The following is an 18,404-nucleotide window of genomic DNA, read 5'->3' as shown; positions in this document are numbered from 1 at the left end:
TACCCCCAACCAGGAAAGTTAAATGACAACATAAATGGTTATTTTAACCTGTATATATGCCTCATATTTTGCACGTTGTGCATGATTTTGCATTTTTCCTGCAGTCTATGATTAAAAAAAATTGTAGATACTCTCTCATGATAACAGGAGGTTGAATTGCTTCATCCTCAGCTAAAGATTGAATAGGGACCTTGGATATGTCATACATCATTGATTTGAAATAAATATGATGTTAATAGATTCTATGTACAAATATTATATCTTGAACATTATAGCACAGCAAAGAGGTGGATCCCTCTGAGTCATCATCCTTCACTTGGCATATAAGGGATGGCCCTATGATTCCGCTTTGTATGGACCATTAAATGAAATTAAAATAGAAATGTTAAATAGTCCTCGCACTTCTGCTTATCCTATTATATGGAATTGGTACCTAGTAAATTCTAACAAAAGGACCATCAAATTGAAAACTCACTAGCTTATTAACAAAATCTATATACACATTCCAAATCATGCAATTCCCAACACCATATGATATCACCAGTAGTTCAAGTTAAGAGGGGTGCCCCCCCTTCGATTACAAGCAACATAAGGAAGCTCCCTTTCAATGTCCATGTACACTCTTGTTTATGGTAGCTAGAGAGAGTAGATACACTGTGATGGCTTAGCAACATGAGCAATCTTCAATTGCCATGCAGCAATAGAGCGAATCTAGCAAAGCATTTCACATCTAAAGGACAATGGTGCATACAACAAAGCCAAGCACTCTCCCTTAAACAAAGATGTTCTACCCTCCTTGGCATAGCATGTCTATCAATTCTACCATTGCAGCTTGATACAGCCTCTAAACCTATTTATGCAAGATTATCAATGTCCCAAATATGCATATACTACTGCAGTGTTAAGCAATGTCCTATGGCCAAAACTCATCGTGCTCGCAACATGCCCAACACAAATGATAGAAAGATAAAGACCGAAAATGGGACTTTGCAGAACCGAATTTGATTCTGAAAGCAAAGACATGTACATACATACCTTGTACAAAAAGAATTATAACTTGCATAATGTCAGAGTGTGCCATTACCATCATGAAACTTTACAAGCATTTTAAATTTTTAATACAAACAAAAACTAAACCTTGGTTGTGTCAAAATCAGTAAGAAATTAAGTACAAAAAGAATTATAACTTGCTTAATGTCAGAGTGTGCCATTACCATCATGTTACTTTACAAACATTTTAATGCAAACAAAAACTAAACCTTGGTTGTGAAAAAATCAGTAAGAAATTCATAATTACCTCTGGTTCTATGTCGCATCCTCCAAAGATGCCTTTGCAAACTTCATTGTCAATATGTAGCAGTAGGGCAACCCAAGGCCTGCAAAACAGAGCATTAAAAGACCATGCAACTGTTTTTCAATGCTCAAAAGCAACTTTGGTACAAACAAAACAACAATTTTTATGTTAAAATGATACAAAACAAGATATTTAAATTCCACACATTATACAGCTGAAGATGCTGATTCCCAAAGAAATTATATACAAGAATCTCAAAAGTGCATTTCATCAAATCATGCAAGTATCTTAAGACACCAGTTCAAACTTGCAGATCATATCAAATCGTATAATCATGTGACCAGAGTACTGCAGGCACCTATATTTATAGGTAAGACTTGAAACAAAAAAACTCTTCTTTCAATTTCCATTGCAATGCAAGTCAAAGCCATTACTACTAACAGATTGCTTACCTTCCATTTGACGATATAATAAAAAATTCATCATTCTGCAAAAAGGCAAAAGCCTTCATCAAACTCGAATGATCTCGGAACCATACAAACCCTCTTGTGAACTGTTCAACTTTGAGGCTTGGAAAAATATAGACTTGAACAGCACAAGTCACACAAGCCATAACCTTCTTCACATCAGAAGGCCTCACATCTTTCTCAAGATTGTCCAAAACTAGAACTTCTGAGTAATGAACATGTCTATCTTCAGCTCCTATACCTTCACTGCAATGTCCAAGTCCAGCACCATTGCATCCACATCTAGCTTCTTGAGGGTCCTTGCAAATCCTTGTGCTTGTTCTACTGTTCAATAGAATTGGTTTCAAATACTTTCCACAAAAATTGCAACTGGTTACCTCCACATCAAATGATTCATCTTCCGATAATGTATTTGCACTGCAACAATGTAGATCACAGCATCTGCACCCCGAAGGATGTGATTCACATTCTTTAGAAGTCAAATGACATTGGCACTTTTCAAGATCTTGCTCACTATCAAAAGCATCTGAAGAATCAGAGCAATAATTGCTCTTTTCAGAAGCATAGTGGTTGTAATCTTTTTGAATGGGAGGTATAATCTTTTGACCTTCAGACTTGACCATATACAAAGGATTGCATTCAACTTCCTCCAGCTGAACATGATTATCAGGTTCCCTGTTTAAGTCCAGAGTTTCTGTTGTAACACGACTTGTGCTGTTTTTCAAATGTGGTGTCGAATAGCTAGAGCTCAATGAATCAACTCCATCAAAATCATTACCATCTTGTGTCAACTTCTTTGAAGTATTTGCATTTTCACTTGTCTGATTATGGTCCTGAACTTTTCTTTCACCACTAAATAATTCATTGCTTATATGCTTCTGCCGCTTACCCTTACCCCAAGAAGAAGCAAGGACTCTTTTTTTCTCCCTAATTTTTTCATCATTTGTATTCTCTCCCTCTGTCACTTGTTCACCTAAATTTTCAAAATCATAACTTGAAGGTCTTTTGATGCCTGTGCAAGCAGAAACTGCATGATCATCAGAAAGCCCACTCCCTTTATTTCTGATATCTGTAATCAAGCAATCAGAATTACCAGCAATTTCATTGTTAATAGCATTAAATCCACCCTTTCCAATGTGTAGGGTACCACAATCTTCTGCTTCAAGCCAGCCACTACGGAAAGGGCCTTGATTTTCAGGACTTACAACATTTTTGCTGGCCCCTAAAAACCCATTATCCTTTCCATTGGCATTATTAGCGTTGCTATGAAAACCATCTCTAGTTGTCGGAATGTCAAGCTGCTCTTGCTCCAGTTCAACTTTTGAGTTAAGATCCAGGCTGAGTTTTTGTTCCTTTCTCACTGGATCTACAAATGTTTTTTCCTGTTTCATAAGACATGCCTCACTGTGAGAAGGAATGTCAAGCTGCTCTTCTTCCAATTCAACTTCTGAGTTAAGATCCAAGCTAAGTTTTTCTTCCTTTCTTTTCTTTCGCAATGAATCTAAGTGTGTTTCTTCCCTTTTGATAAGAATCGCTTCACTGTGAGGAGCTTCATTAGTACTTTCAATAATTGTGCAAAGCGGGGCTTCAACAGTAGTTTTTAGGATTTGTTCCCTACTTTCTGCCTGTGAGGACCTAGATATATTATTTTGTGAGCCCATAACCTCAGAACTAGAAAGGTGATCTTGAAGCAATACCTCAGAATTAACAGCATCATTATCTACAGCATTTAACCTGTCATCAATTAGCTCCTTCATCTTGCAAGATTGTGATGATATAGGTGGCATATGAGGAGAGCTAGCAGCTACCTAAACAATTTTTACAACATGCATTATTAACATTTATGAGAACAAATATAGTACCCAATCCACCGATGAAAAAATATAGCGTACCTCATTTATGCCAGAGAAGACTGCCTCAATTGCGTTCCTGGGTCCCACATTTTGTTTAAATGAGTCTGAAAGATTTTCCACTCTCTCCTGTCCTGATATGATACAGATACCTTCATGACCATTAATACTTACTAAATTACTTGCTGTCTTTACAGGTTCTCCCTGTTTACTTTTGTAATTTGTTGTATTGTTTCCTACAAAACATTAATAAGAAACATGTTAATTACTCTGCTCCAGCCATATTTTAACGAAATATAATCTACAGCAATTGAAAGTAAATACAATAGTAGCAAGTTGAGGTACCTTCGAAATTGACCACCTTTTTCTTTATAGTATTTGTGTGAAGAGCTTGCTCAACCTTTTCCTTTATCAACTTCACAAATGCCTTAACTACGGGGTGACTTTCAATGTTTCCTGAAGTCAGCAAGCAAATATTCTCACAGGTGACAGAGGTATTTTTATTTGCACAAGGGCCATCTTTCCATAAAACCTCAAAAGTGCATCTGCACACTTCCTCTCCACCTTTCTGATGATGCTTGAACCTGCAAACCTGCAAACAAATTCATCCTATTGAAGTTATAAGCAATAATCCTCTGAACATAAATGGGACAATAAAAAGAACATAGTATTTAACATATCAGCCTTTCAAATGCATGCACATTGCACATCTCAAGGTCCCACATGCTAGACTAATTTTGTTTTACATAGGATGATGAATTATTAATTATAGTTTTAGGCTATGTTGCCCGATGCTTGTGTTTTGGATCCTGGACACGTGCCAAGTCATCCCAAGAGTAGGAGTGGCAATGTGAGCACCCCTAAGAGCAACCAAGAAGCGTTCTCGCTGCCGAGTTCCCTGTGGGTATGTCACCCACAGGGAATTGGAGGCAGGCAGGATGCTTCCTAGCTGATCACATGCTCCCACAAGAGCCAAAAAATTTAAGGCCACAATTTAAAAACACACACACAATGGAACCCTAAAAAGCTGCCTAAACCTAAAACTCTCCACCCACATTCTAACACGACACCATTTCTCAAAAACACACCCTTGCTAAGCCAGTTTTGTATTTTGAAAGGTAACAAGTTTTTTTGAAGGAGATCAATCACAAAATGCCACGAGGGTGAATATAACTTGCTCAAAGGAGATCTAGTCATCTAAGGTGAATATTATAACTGATACTTCTAGTTTTTCAATATATTATTTTAAGTTTCTGGTGATTTTTTCAAGTTTTCAAAAATAATTAAAACAAAAAAAAAACAAGTTTCCAATTTTTTTTATGTTTGTTTTGAGCTTTTATTAATTTATGCTTATTGTAAGTTGCATTTATTTATTTATTTATTTGAAATTTTATAATTTCTTATAACAACATATTGCAATCTATTTGGAATGACCACTAGTTAAAGTTTAGTGGGCATTGAAACAAACAAACAATTTAAATATGATCAAGCATCTCCTCTATAGAAATATGTTACAATGCTTGATCAGCTTCTAAGAGTTGTAGCTTTTTATTGGAATTGTAATGAGCACAAAGTCTAGTTTGAGAGCTCATATAGTTGAGTGAAAGATCCCTTATGTGTTAAAGTGGGTGAGCGATTAATGTCCAAGGCGAAATAGAAAAGGGTTGCCAAAATAAAAAATCATGGCATTCATTAAAAAAAAAAGTTGATGTTGCAAGTGAGAGCAAAACTAAAATCTCATCCTTTAGCAAGCAAAACAATGAAAGCACCTACAAATTCAATAATGATCTTCCAACAGCATTTCTTGGAGACGCCCTCTATCCAAGAAGAAGATCCCTCTCCTTCCCACAAAAGAGGCCCAACAGTTAAGGCATTTCAAATTGAAACAAGGGGCATTGCAGAGAAAAAAAATTGTGCATTGCATTTATGCCAATAGTCTTCCTTTCACCATGGTGAGGTCGCCATATTTTCATTTGTTTATTTGGACAAGATTAAATCAAACCTAGGGCAAGAATGGAAAAGATCTTTGTTGCAAAAGAAAAACCAAGCACAAATTTCAATTGAGCTTATGCCAAAAAAGGTAAGAAGAACCACATGATACATTCTCCAATCAACACAATAAGCCCTTTTGCCACTTTGAATACCTTAGCTGGGTCAAACAAAGGGAATATGCAGATTGAAATAGAAAAGAAATTGAATTAGCTCAAAAAATCAATGCCATTCATCCTCAACAATCAACAATCACATCTTCTTTAAAGCACAAACAACCTACAAAAGACAATGACACAAATCCAAAGGCATTCACAAGCACGACATTACTTAGCAATCCACTTCAAAACAAATCCAAAGGGAGGTAACAAGTATCAGCCATCTAAAAAACACAAAAAATGTAAGGACCTCCATATTATAAAATTGATATAAACCACAAAATACACATAATCAATCATTCATTAAAGCAACTTGGTCAATTTATACAAAAGAATAGAGACATAATATTAGATCATGACTAGAGTCTGAATTCATAAGTGTTGGTTAACAGATTTGTCACTTCTAATTTATACTCTTTTGCCCATGTCAATGACAATCTGACCAACAGTTGAGTCGCTTGCAATGGTATTTGCAAGTGCTCTCTGCTTATTTTGCAAGGCGCAACTACCTTCAAATGATATGCAATGAATGAAAACACAAGGTATGCTTTTCATCGGAAAGCAGAAAAGGCAAACCAACACCTACCCATAACCATGAAAGTAAATGCAAAAGATTGATTTTAGAATGAAGTGAATGTAGAAAAACAACACAAAGTTTACTTATCCCACACTCACAGATGATATCCAAGGAAAGAAAGAGTAGCAAACCCTTTTAAACGGATGAATTAATCTAAATTCAAGGCTTCAGAATTAAGTAAATACACAGTTCGATATAACAGAATGACACTGAAAGTAATTACAAAGAAGCACAGTTCATAGTAATTTAAAGAAAACATTAATAAATTCAAAGACTCAGAAACATCCTCTTTATTCCTTCAATGTCAAAATGTGAACTCACAGACTCAACACTCCTATACAATAAAACTGTGCAGAAAAGAAAACTATGTTGCCTTCTCCCCTTTTCTCCCTTTCATAATCTGTTAATTACATATATAAAGACTCTCCAATAAGCCTTTTCAGTTTCTGTAACTGCTTCTTTTTAAAAGAATGAAATAAGTCTTTCACATTCCCCTTAAATTACTACTCTCAAAAGATTTAAAACATCTTCAAATGTTTTAAATTATTGTACATAAATTATAGAAAAATTGAGAATTTTTTTTAATTTCTCCTGCAACTACTTTAGAGTAAATTCACTGTGGGTTAACCGAGCATCCTGGGGCCATAAAAGTTTATGAGCGATTATGATAATTAAAATAAAACATGGGTTTTTAACCATTTTTGAACTACTCACAAACTTGAGGTACTTCCTTTGTAAACTAACCCTGCCAACCATATCGCTCCATAGAGAAAATATTAAAATAACATATCATATGAGTTTGTATGGCCATAAAATTAAAACTGGGAACATTTGAGACCAAAATATTAGGTGGATGGGTTGCTTTCAGATTTAAGAAATTTGCAACTTTTTTCGGATGCATTTTTAGACTTGTGAATCAGTGATGTTGGGAAGTTGGGAATTTTCACAAGTTTAGAACCATTGTCAGGAAGTCAGCCATTTTCATAAGTTTATAACCATTATCAAGAAATCGGGAATTTTCACAAGTTTAGAACCATTGTTGGGAAGTCGGCCATTTTCATAAGTTTGGAAGTTAAAAATTTTTAGCAAGCTAACTATGAACTAGGACTTTAAAGTTTAAATTTGGCCAAGTTCAAAAATGGACCGACAATAAGCCAATAACAAGGCAAAACACAAGGAACAAATTCCTTTACATTAGACCACAAAATCAAATACATAGAGTACATAAAGTACAAACCGTCAAGACAACCCTGACAAAAATTCCCAACATATATCTCCCTCGAGCACATTGTAATGTCCCTCCTATGGCACTACCAGTAATTTTACCAAAATACAATTCCAACTACAATCTCAAAAGCATAATTCAATTTTAAACTTTATTCTATACAATATTGTTAGTCATAGCACTAAATTCTTGATATCACACACACACACATACACACATCTCTCTTAGATCAATTCACTATTAAGCACTCTTCCTTTTATAGTCTTATTATTAGGAATTTGTGGGGGATGTATGCAAATCACAATCTTATTATGAGGAATTTGTGGAGGATGTATGCAAATCACAATCTCAAGGGGAGATTCCCTTTAACTGCGAGAGCAAGGGTAGCGCTTACTCCATCCCTCAAGCCACCTTGGAAATATCACACCCTCCCCAAGAGCACTCATTTGCCTCCCAACCCATGAGTGCTTGAAAAGATGCATGAGGATCACCTTCCTCAACAAGCCCGAGAACACTCATTCGCCTCACAGCCCACAAGCCTACAACTCAAAGTGGCGTGCTTGCTACAAGGTAGGACAACTCTCTCACCACCCATGACTCAAAAGTCTGAATACACCTTCCTATTTGCAATTCATTTCATTTCGATTACAAATAGACTATGTCAAGGAGGCTATAGTTAGTTTATAGTTATAAAACACATATAATATCATCATCCTACATTATTTATTCATAAATCACACCATACAAATTTCTAATATCATATTGTACACCTACTTGCAATAAATTATTATTCTAATTTTAAGCTGGAATAATAGATTATATTTATTAGTCTTTTAAATCTCTTTACTTGATTTACTTATTCCTTTACATTTATCTCCTCATCTGCCTATTTTCTTCACTTGATCCCAATCAGATTTTATTCATTCAATCAATTGATGCCTTCCCTCAATGAGATCTCCTTCCTTTTATATCTTTCATAGGATAGGATCATACCTCTAAAAAACGTCCCCTTTCCCTTAGCAAGAGTTGCAACTCTTCAAAATTGAGTGTTGCCTTAACAAATCCCAATTGGCTCCCTTAAGAAAATATTATTATTTGAACATTGCTCATAATTGCTCTTAACCAAGTCGGTCCTCAATCATGGTTTAATTCAGTTTGAGTTGGCCCTTTTTTCAATAGTCATGGCCAAATTTAATATTACTTATATGGGTCGGCCATCTCTTAGCCAAATTTTAATTATTTATACCATAGTTGAACTACTCACCAAAACCAAAAACTCACCAAGCCCCGAAACAAAAACTCGAGAACTTAAAAAATTGCTTAAATTTAATTAGAAATGCATTTTTTTTGCAAAATTCAATGAGAAGATGCATCCCATGAGTCAATAAATGAGAACACAAAAGAAACACGCTGAGTCTAGATATATTTAAACACAAAGTGCGTACAAAATCACATCCTCATGAGGAATATTGATGGCTGGAGCCAAAATAGTAAATAGTTTTTGTAGAACTAAAAGTAAATAAATCAATACAATTACATCTTCCTTTTCCCAACTCTAGTAAAAACTACGGGGGAGGTAGAACTAGACGGTCTAGTCCTAGAAGTTTGTTGTGGGTGTGATTGTGTCCCCTCGCTCGATATGATTGGCTCAGGCTGTGGCTCATCCTCCATCCTAGATGTAGCTCTACCTCTAGTTGCACTTGGCACTGGCAATGACTCCTCATCCTCCTCAATGTCATCCAGTGTGAAACAAAATCCACCCCCCTCCTCCGTAGCCTGCCTCTCCAAATCATTGATGTCATCCTCTGTAAACAATAGAGGTTGCTCCTGCGATGTCCAATCATTGTAAGGATCTATATCATCCAGATCAATTGGACCAACTGATGCTTCCTCTACCTTCCTTATGCGCAACCAAAGATTATGTTGCATAAAGACAAAGTCATTTAGGCGTTTTTTAGCTAACTTGCTCTTCTTCATGTGGATGGCCTCAAACAAGCTCCAATTGCGCTCACAACTCGACGAACTACAAGGTTAAAATAAGATTTTGAGGGCATCTACAAAATAAAATCAGGTTGAGGGTAGCTCCCCTCACGGGGGTTTGAGAGTGAGAAAGAGAGGGGTAGAGAGATAGGTCTAGATCTTGGGGGAGAGAGGAGAGAGAGATGGAGAGTGGTAGAGAGGGGATAGAAGAAGAGTGATAGGGAGATAGATAGGTCTAAAATTCGAGGCAAATAAAGTGAGTGAGATCGAGAGAGGGAGAGAATGTTGATAGGAGCATACTGATTACTGAAATTTAACTGTCTGAAAATTTAAAATATCTTCTAAAACCTAGAATTTGCATTGTAACTCCTAGAGATCTGAAACCACTCTCAAACATCTTGCCAATACATACATGAAATATAACTTAAAGTATAAGTCATGACTTATACTTAAATGTTATATTTCATGTATATATTTTGATGTATATATTTTGATGAAGAGAATGAGACTAACTCGAAAAAAAAACAAATTAGATAATTTTTTGACATGTTTGGGCCTCTTTTGAATGCAGACAAGTTTTCTATAGAAACTTGCCGAGATTTTGTGAAAAAATCGTCAAAAACTCGACGAGATTTTCACAAGAACTCGGCAAATTTTTATAGGGAGTAAAAGTCATAAAAACTCGCCCTGAAGAAAAACTCACGAATTTTTAACTACTCGCCAAGTTTTTGGTGAGTAGTCCAACTATGATCTATACTGTGTGTCAGCCATATCTCATAAATTCGATATATTCGATTTTTTTATTATTTAGGGTTGTGATCCAGAATTTGGCGAGTAGTCCAACTATGATCTATACTGTGTGTCAGCCATATCTCATAAATTCAATATATTCGATTTTTTTTATTATTTAAGGTTGTGATCCAGAATTCAAGCAAGGCATAACAATTCACCCTTCCCAAGATAGCTTGTCCTCAAGCAATTGTGGAATGATCATGGAGAGAGTGTTCAAGATGAGTCCCAATATAAAAAGGCTTTGGACTTTGCAACTTGCTTTTATGAAGACCTATCCCACAATTCACCCTCTACTATGCTACTTTGAAAGATATGTTTTTGCCTTAACTTCAAGGTGGGTATCCCAATGATCCTCAATAATGTGAACAAGAGTTTGGAATTTGAAATATCAATGACTCAAAATAAGTTCTCTTATCTAGTAATAGCATAGTTTGACCCAAATGAGGGATGATTAATCGGAAATTCAATTGTTGCATCTACTAGGAATTCGTTTTGATTTATTTCATTGAGGCGAGGTAAGAAGAGGAAATTTCCATATATTAAGATGAGGTTAGAAGCATGACACACATATCTATTGTGGAGTTGGAATCTATTGCTAGGTACTCGGATGGGCAACTTGACTAAAACTTCCCATTAATTTGAAAAAGTTCATCACTTAGTTCCCTACAGAATAAGTCCGATTTATTCGTTTGGCATTTCAAACACTCTCGTTTGACTTTCAAAAGGAACTTTAAAAGCGAGATTTCCATTCTAACACCTTTCAAGATTTGATGTTGAGTTCAATCTTGTTAACTGAAGAGTGTTCCTAGATCATAAGAAATAGATCTAATCAATTTATAGCATTGGGTTCTAAATCATAGAGTTTGCTTCAGCGGCTTCCAACCTTTAGATTGAATAATTCCAATTTCAATTCCAATATTACTATGTGTCTCATCTATGATCTGTTCATCAATCAATAATATTATTGGGTAAAATGATTAAGCAAATCTTGTACGACGTGAGGGAATATAAATAAAGTGTAAAGACTAAAGAGTCAATGGAGATATCCCCACAATTAGGACACAATAACTCTTCCCAAGTATGTTGGGACCCTTAGATCCTTATTTACTTTAATTAATTCAAGCATGTTGGTCTAGTTAGCCTAGGACCGACATTCTTACCTAGAGAAGACTCCCCAAGGATGTTGGTCTAGTTAGCCTAGGACACACATCAAGAATACCCCAAGGATCAACACCTAGGTCTAGTTTGCGATGTGTGTCATGTCATGTCATGTAAGAATTCTCCATAGCCTAGGTGTTGATCCTTGGGGAGTCTTCTCTAGGTAAGCATGTTGGTCTAGTTAGCCTAGGACACAATAACTCTTCCTAAGTATGTTGGGGAGTCTTATTTACTTTAAGTAATTGGGTTTTCTAATTTTGCTCTATGAAAGCCCTCAACTCATCTCCCATTCATTCACCCATTGTATATTTTGAGGAAAGTTATTGCTTCTTGTAAGTTTCCTTCATTCTCTCTCTAATGCCTTTTGAGTTCTTTGGCTTGATTGCATCAACTACTTTTCTTAATCCTCAGGTTGGCAAAATCAAGGCTTTGATACCACTGTAATGTCCCTCCTACGGCTCCACCTACAATTTTACCAAAAATACAATTCCAACTCCAATCTCAAGAACATAATTCAATTTCAAACTTTATATTGTTAGTCATAACACTAATTCTCAACATTATATCAATATATAGAGAGTAATATCCTTCTCGAATCAATTCCCTATTATGCAATCTTCCTTTGATAGTCTTATTAGGAATTTGTGGGGAATGTATGCAAAACACAGTCTCAAGGGGAGATTCCCTTGTACTACGAGAGCATGGGCAGGGCTTAGTCCATCCATTGTGGGTTGGCGTACTTGAGGAGAAAACTCAAGCCCAAGGGCACTCATTTGCCCCCTAGCCCACGATATCCATTGCGGGTTGGTGTACTTGAAATTTTCCCTCACGCCACCCTAGAGATCCATAATCTGTTAATCATATTTCGTGAAATTCACTAAATATAGATCAACCGTAACAAAATATAGATCTTGTGAAATTCACTTTTAAAACCAACATAAGAATATACCTAGCATCTATCCTTTTATATAGGTATACAATTGATAAGTTCAACAGTGATTGCCTCTACAAATCTAATACTAGATGTCACTGCTAGATAGACACTTAGGTATTATTTGCTTCTTATTGTTATTAACATTTCCTTCTCTATTTATGTTCACCTATACATTCATTTCTAAATAATAAGTGTTCTCTAGTATCAAAGACAATGCATGCAAAGACTAACATATTAGCTTCCTAATTTTGCACTATAAAGATCGCACTACTAAGTCAACCCGCTACAAGTAGAAGAAATTTGTTGTAATATCTATAAATCGAAGGCCATTCACATAGCATTCTATTTGCAATGCCTGATAAGCATAGATATGAATTCATTGAAAAGATAAAGACATTGGAGAGGTGGATGACCAGATATCAAAACGTTACGGCTGATCTCTGTTAATTCATATAACCTCAGTCGTACAATTTCATAATTCCGATACATTGATTACATGTTAACTATTAGTATGTATGTTAACAAATCAATATTAAAATCTAAACCGAATTATGATGTTTGACAGGTCACACCCTTTCATGTTGACAGGCTATGATAAACGATTCATAATTGTGTTCCTCACGATCAACGATGATCTTAAATTGTTATCGGGCTATGTTATTAATGGTTGTGTTAATATTGTTAACGGGTTGTTAACGGGTGATGAGTGGCACGTAGGGAAGAGATGTGTCTTCCCCACATGGGAAGACATATCTCTTCACTACTTAACCCCTCTTCCACATATATATAACACACATACAATAAAGAGGAACACAATACTGAAATTGATAAGTGTTGTGCTTCCTTTCATTCGCACTACTGCAGTTCAAATTTAATTCTAGACTATATCTTCATCTCTTCTATCCTCTTGATCACAGAATTTAAATAATCTTAACATGGTATCAGAGCTAAGTTAAGGAAGATCAAATTAAATTCTATAACGATCTTATAGACATTCACCCGGCTCTTAGTAGATCACATTCCTATAATCCTAATGGCAACCACAGATAGGTTTGAAGATCGACTAGATGGAGCATCAAATTTTGTATCTTGGAAATTCAGGATCATGGTTGTTTTGAAAGAAAATAAAATTGACTCCAATGTCAAAAGTGAAATTCCTGAACCCTCTGATGATACGGAGAAAATTCAGTGGAGCAAGGATAGTGAGAAGGCTCTTAAGATAATTGTGGATTCCGTGAGAGACCACATTCTGCCAGTTATTTCTAAATATGAGACGACTTTTCAAATGTTCAAATCCCTAGCTGACATTTATGAAATTAACAACACTAGCAGGGCTCTCACCTTGAAGAATCAACTACACCATATAAAGATGAATAAAGAAGAGAAAGTTACATCCTATTTCTTGAGGATCACTGAGCTTAGGGATCAACTATCCACTATTGGACATCTAGTGGACAACAAAGAACTTGCTATGATGGCCCTAAATGGACTTCCTACCTCGTGGGAATAGTTCAATCAAGGAATCAATGCTCGTTCTAAATTTCCTAAGTTTGATAGATTGAAAACCGATTGCATTCAAGAGGAATCTCAGCTTGTCACTAGAGGAATAAAACAAAACAATGGTAATGAAGACATTCAAGTTCTAAACTCTAATTCCCACAAGAAAGGAAAGAAGAAAGTTAAGAGAAAGAGGGACAACGTCTCAAATGGAAAGAGGTCTTCAAAGAAGAAGAGAGACATGTCTGAAGTACAATGTTTCAGATGTGACCAATATGGGCACTATGCAATGAAATGTCCAGACAGGATCAAGCAACAGGCTTCAATGGTAGAAGTTAAGAAAGGGAGTGATTCTGAGAGACTAGTCTTCTACTCAGCCCTCTCTAGTCAAGTCACCTCCAGTTCCAACACATGGGTGATAGACAGCGGAGCATCTCGACACATCACTGGATTTCATGAGCACCTAGATACACTTGTGGAAAATTCAAATGAAGAAGTGACAATTGGTGATGACTCAAATTATCTAGTTATGGGAATAGGAACCTGCAATATCAACCTAAAGTCAGGCATATCCCTACAGCTAACTGGAGTTCTATTTGTACCTGGTATAAAGAGAAACCTTGTCTCGGTTTCTGCACTTGAAGATAAGGGTTACAGATTAACCTTTATGGAAGGAAAGGTACTTGCTTGGCCAAAGAACTCCACCATCAAGAAAGCCCACACCATTGAAGTAAGACAAGGGAGCCTCTACAAACTTTGCACCACTCCACCTCAAGCCTTGATTCATGAGACTCCAGATTCGAATGAACTTTGGCATAGAAGATTAGGGCACCTTCATTTCCATGCCCTACCAAAGATAGAGAAGATGGTGATTGGCTTACCCAAGCTAAGTCACAATTCTAAAGGAGCATGCAAGGGGTGTGCCTTGGGAAAGAATTCTAAAGGGTCTTTCAATTCTAGGAACAGTAAATCCAAAAATGTATTAGAATTAGTTCATTCTGATATATGTGGACCCATGTTTGTACCCTCCTTAGGAGGATTTTTATATTATGTAATATTTGTAGATGATTATTCTAGGAAGACCTGGATATATTTTTTGAGGTACAAAGAGTCTGAAGAAATCCTTTCTAAATTTAAAGAATTCAAAGCTCTTGCAGAAAACATGGCAGTAGGAAAATCATAACCTTAAGAACAGACAATGGGGGGGAATACACTTCTGATATGTTTAAAGATTATTGTATAAATGTTGGGATTAGGAGGGAGTTAATTGTACCTTATATAACCCACAACAAAATGGGGTAGTTGAAAGAAAGAATAAGACTATAGTAGAAGCTACTAGGGCTATGTTGTTTGACCAAAATATAGAAACCTCATTTTGGGTTGAAGCATCTAGGACAGTTGTGTACATTCAAAATAGATGTCCTCATTCACTTCTTGATAATAAAACCCCTGAAGAAGCCTTTACTGGTAACAAACCTGACATAAGTCATCTCCAGATCTTTGGGTGTCCAGTCTATATTCGTGTTCCCAAAGAAAAGAGATCAAAATTAGAACCTTCTGGAAAAAAAGGGGTATTTGTTGGGTACAGTGAAACCTCTAAGGCTTACAGAGTATACATACCTGGACAAAAGCAAATTGAACTAAGCAGAGATGTCATCTTTGAAGAAGACATAGCATTCAGGAGGTCCAAAAGCTCTAAAGAATTAGAAAACCAAGATCCTCCTACAAGCATGGATGAGGATCCCACCCCTGAGATTTAGAGGGAGACCCCTGAAAACCAAGACTTACCTTTGGAAGAACATTATCCCGAAACTAGGAAGAGACCACTTTGGGCTAAAAAGATGCTTCAAGAAGCTGAAAATTATGCTGCTCCGAAGGGGAGCTTCAGAGAAAGTAAGAGACCTAACCTATTTTCCAGTTATGTTGCCTTGATGAGTGAGACCATTAATGCAGAACCTTCCTATGTTGGAGATGCTCTCAAGCATCAAGTTTGGAAAGATGCTATGTCAGAAGAGTATCAGTCAATTCTAAAAAATAATGTCTGGGATATTGTGCCTAGGCCTAAAGGCAAATTTGTGATATCTTCTAAATGGCTCTTCAAAATCAAACATGCAACAGATGGCACCATTGAGAAGCACAAAGCAAAGTTTGTTGCCAGAGGTTTCTCACAGAAAGAAGGCATTGACTATGAAGAGACATTTACTCCTGTTGCCAGATACACTTCTGTCCGAATAGTTTTGGCTATTGCAACATCTAAAGGATGGAAAGTCCATCAAATGGATGTTAAGACTGCTTTTCAGAATCGTAAGATTGAAGAAGTTTATTTGGAGTAACCTGAAGGTTTTGTGATTCATAAGGCTGAATCACATGTCTGCAGATTAAAGAAAGCCCTATATGGACTGAAACAGGCCCCCAGAGCATGGTGTGAAAGAATTGATCACTATCTCTTGGAATTAGGGTTTTCCAAGAATGAAACAGATCCAAATCTCTACTACAAGGTAATCAATGGTGAATTATTAATTCTTATATATTGATGATCTACTAATCACAGGAGAGGATAATCGTTTTTCTCGGTGTAAGAAAGAATTAGCCTCTGAGTTTGATATGAAGGATTTAGGAATTTTTCACTACTTCCTTGGATTTAGGAATTCTTCACTACTTCCTTGGACTGGAAGTTTGGCAGCAGGCAAATGGTATGATCCTTAATCAAAGAAAATACACCATTGATATAGTCAAGAGATTTGGAATGATGGATTGTAGATCCATGACCACACCTATGGAGACAAATATGCACAAGCTAAAGGAAACAGCTGCAAAATCAGAGTTTGCAGATCCTACTCTCTACAGACAGATTATTGGATCTCTGATGTATTTGGTAAACACAAGACATATATGTTATGTTGTTAATACACTAAGTCAATTCATGTGTGAACCTAAGAAAATACATCTTGTTGCTGCAAAGCATATTCTGAGATATCTTCGGGGAACTATTGGTTTTGGTCTGAAATATAAACATGTAGACCTTGACCTACATGGATTCACTGATTCTGATTGGGCTGGAAGCATAGTTGACAAGAAAAGCACATCAGGATGTTGCTTCAGTTTAGGATCAGGAATGATCTCATGGATATGTAGAAAACAGTCTTCAATTGCTCAGAGTTCTACAGAAGTTGAATACATTGCAGCCTCCATGGGAGCAAGAGAAGCAGTATGGCTTTGGAAATTGCTTGTAGGACTGTTTGGTCAGCCCCTAAACCACACTGTCATCTTTGTGACAATCAAAGTTGCATCAAGCTTTCAATGAATCCAGTATTTCATGATAGGGTCCTTATCACTATGTTCGAGATATGGTGGAAAGGAATGTGATCCCACTGAATTATATTAGTACAAGTGATCAGATTGCAGACATTCTTACCAAGTCTCTCTCCAGGATCAAAATTGAACACTTTAGAGATAAACTTGGTATTGTTGAAAATGTTATTTAATTTTGAGATAGAGTCTCATTTATTCTAATATACTAATATATTTAAGATGTTTAATGTGTAAACTCTTTTATTTGTCATGTGTGTGACTCCATGACTTCATGGGCCCTCCTGTGAACATTATTGAAGGGTGACGACTTTTCAATAATGAACAATTGTTTCAAATTGATATTGTAAGGTGACGATTTTACAATTATCAATTTATCTATCTTGATGGATATCATGTGACTTGATATCTGTGGACATGTCATGATAGTATATATCTCTGAGACATTATGGTAGATATCAGTTGATTGGTATCATTAAATAAACCATAATTATGATAGAGATCTTCATGGTGAATATTATGGACATAATATTCGTGGACATGCCATGAATCATTATCAGTATGGTAGGCATCATGTGACTTGATGCCAGTGCACATACCTTACTTGATAACTATGAGTTATGGTGAGTATCATGATGCTTGATATTCATTGTTGAACCACATCTTTGGATATCACTATGGTGTGATATCTCTTTCTCTTCACAATCAATGGATGAATTGTGATGTTTTCTCGAACATGAAATGTGTCATCCCTAGTTAAGAGGGAGTGTTAATTCATATAACGTCAGTCATACATTGATTAAATGTTAACTATTAGTATGTATGTTAACAAATCAATATTAAAATCTAAACTGAATTATGATGTTTGACCGATCACACCCTTTCATGTTGATTCACAAGCTGTGTTAATATTGTTAACGGGCTGTTAATGGGTGATGAGTGGCACATAGGGAAGAGATGCGTCTTCCCAAGTGGGAAGACACATCTCTTCACTAATTAACCCCTCTTCCACATATATATAACACACATACAATAAGGAGGAACACAATACTGAAATTGATAAGTGTTGTGCTTCCTTTCATTCGCACTACTGCAGTTCAAATTTAATATTTGGTCACTAAAGACATGGATTGAAATGTGAGCAAAATATGAAAACATCGACATGTCATATGAA

The 18,404-nt window shown here is 36.1% G+C and overlaps 1 protein-coding gene across 2 annotated transcripts in view; it reads right to left on the bottom strand.

The window, feature by feature from the left end:
- Positions 1-18,404, bottom strand: part of LOC131047868 (uncharacterized) — a 49,224-nt gene that overhangs the window by 27,485 nt on the left and 3,335 nt on the right. The window contains exons 2-6 of one of the 2 annotated variants that reach the window (XM_057981663.2): positions 3,957-4,203; positions 3,654-3,847; positions 3,459-3,569; positions 1,747-3,143; positions 1,298-1,376 (exon numbers count right to left, since the gene is read on the bottom strand). In XM_057981663.2, coding sequence (XP_057837646.2) covers positions 1,298-1,376; positions 1,747-3,143; positions 3,459-3,569; positions 3,654-3,847; positions 3,957-4,203 — 2,028 coding nt within the window. Of the gene's footprint in view, positions 1-1,297; positions 1,377-1,746; positions 3,570-3,653; positions 3,848-3,956; positions 4,204-18,404 lie in introns of both variants that reach the window. The other variant, XM_057981662.2, reaches the window with a different exon arrangement.

The sequence above is a fragment of the Cryptomeria japonica genome, chromosome 3 (genome assembly GCF_030272615.1).
Source record: "Cryptomeria japonica chromosome 3, Sugi_1.0, whole genome shotgun sequence".
Lineage (NCBI taxonomy): Eukaryota > Viridiplantae > Streptophyta > Pinopsida > Cupressales > Cupressaceae > Cryptomeria > Cryptomeria japonica.
The sequence above is the reverse complement of the archived record's forward strand: the minus strand, read 5'-3'. Positions and strand labels throughout refer to the sequence as shown.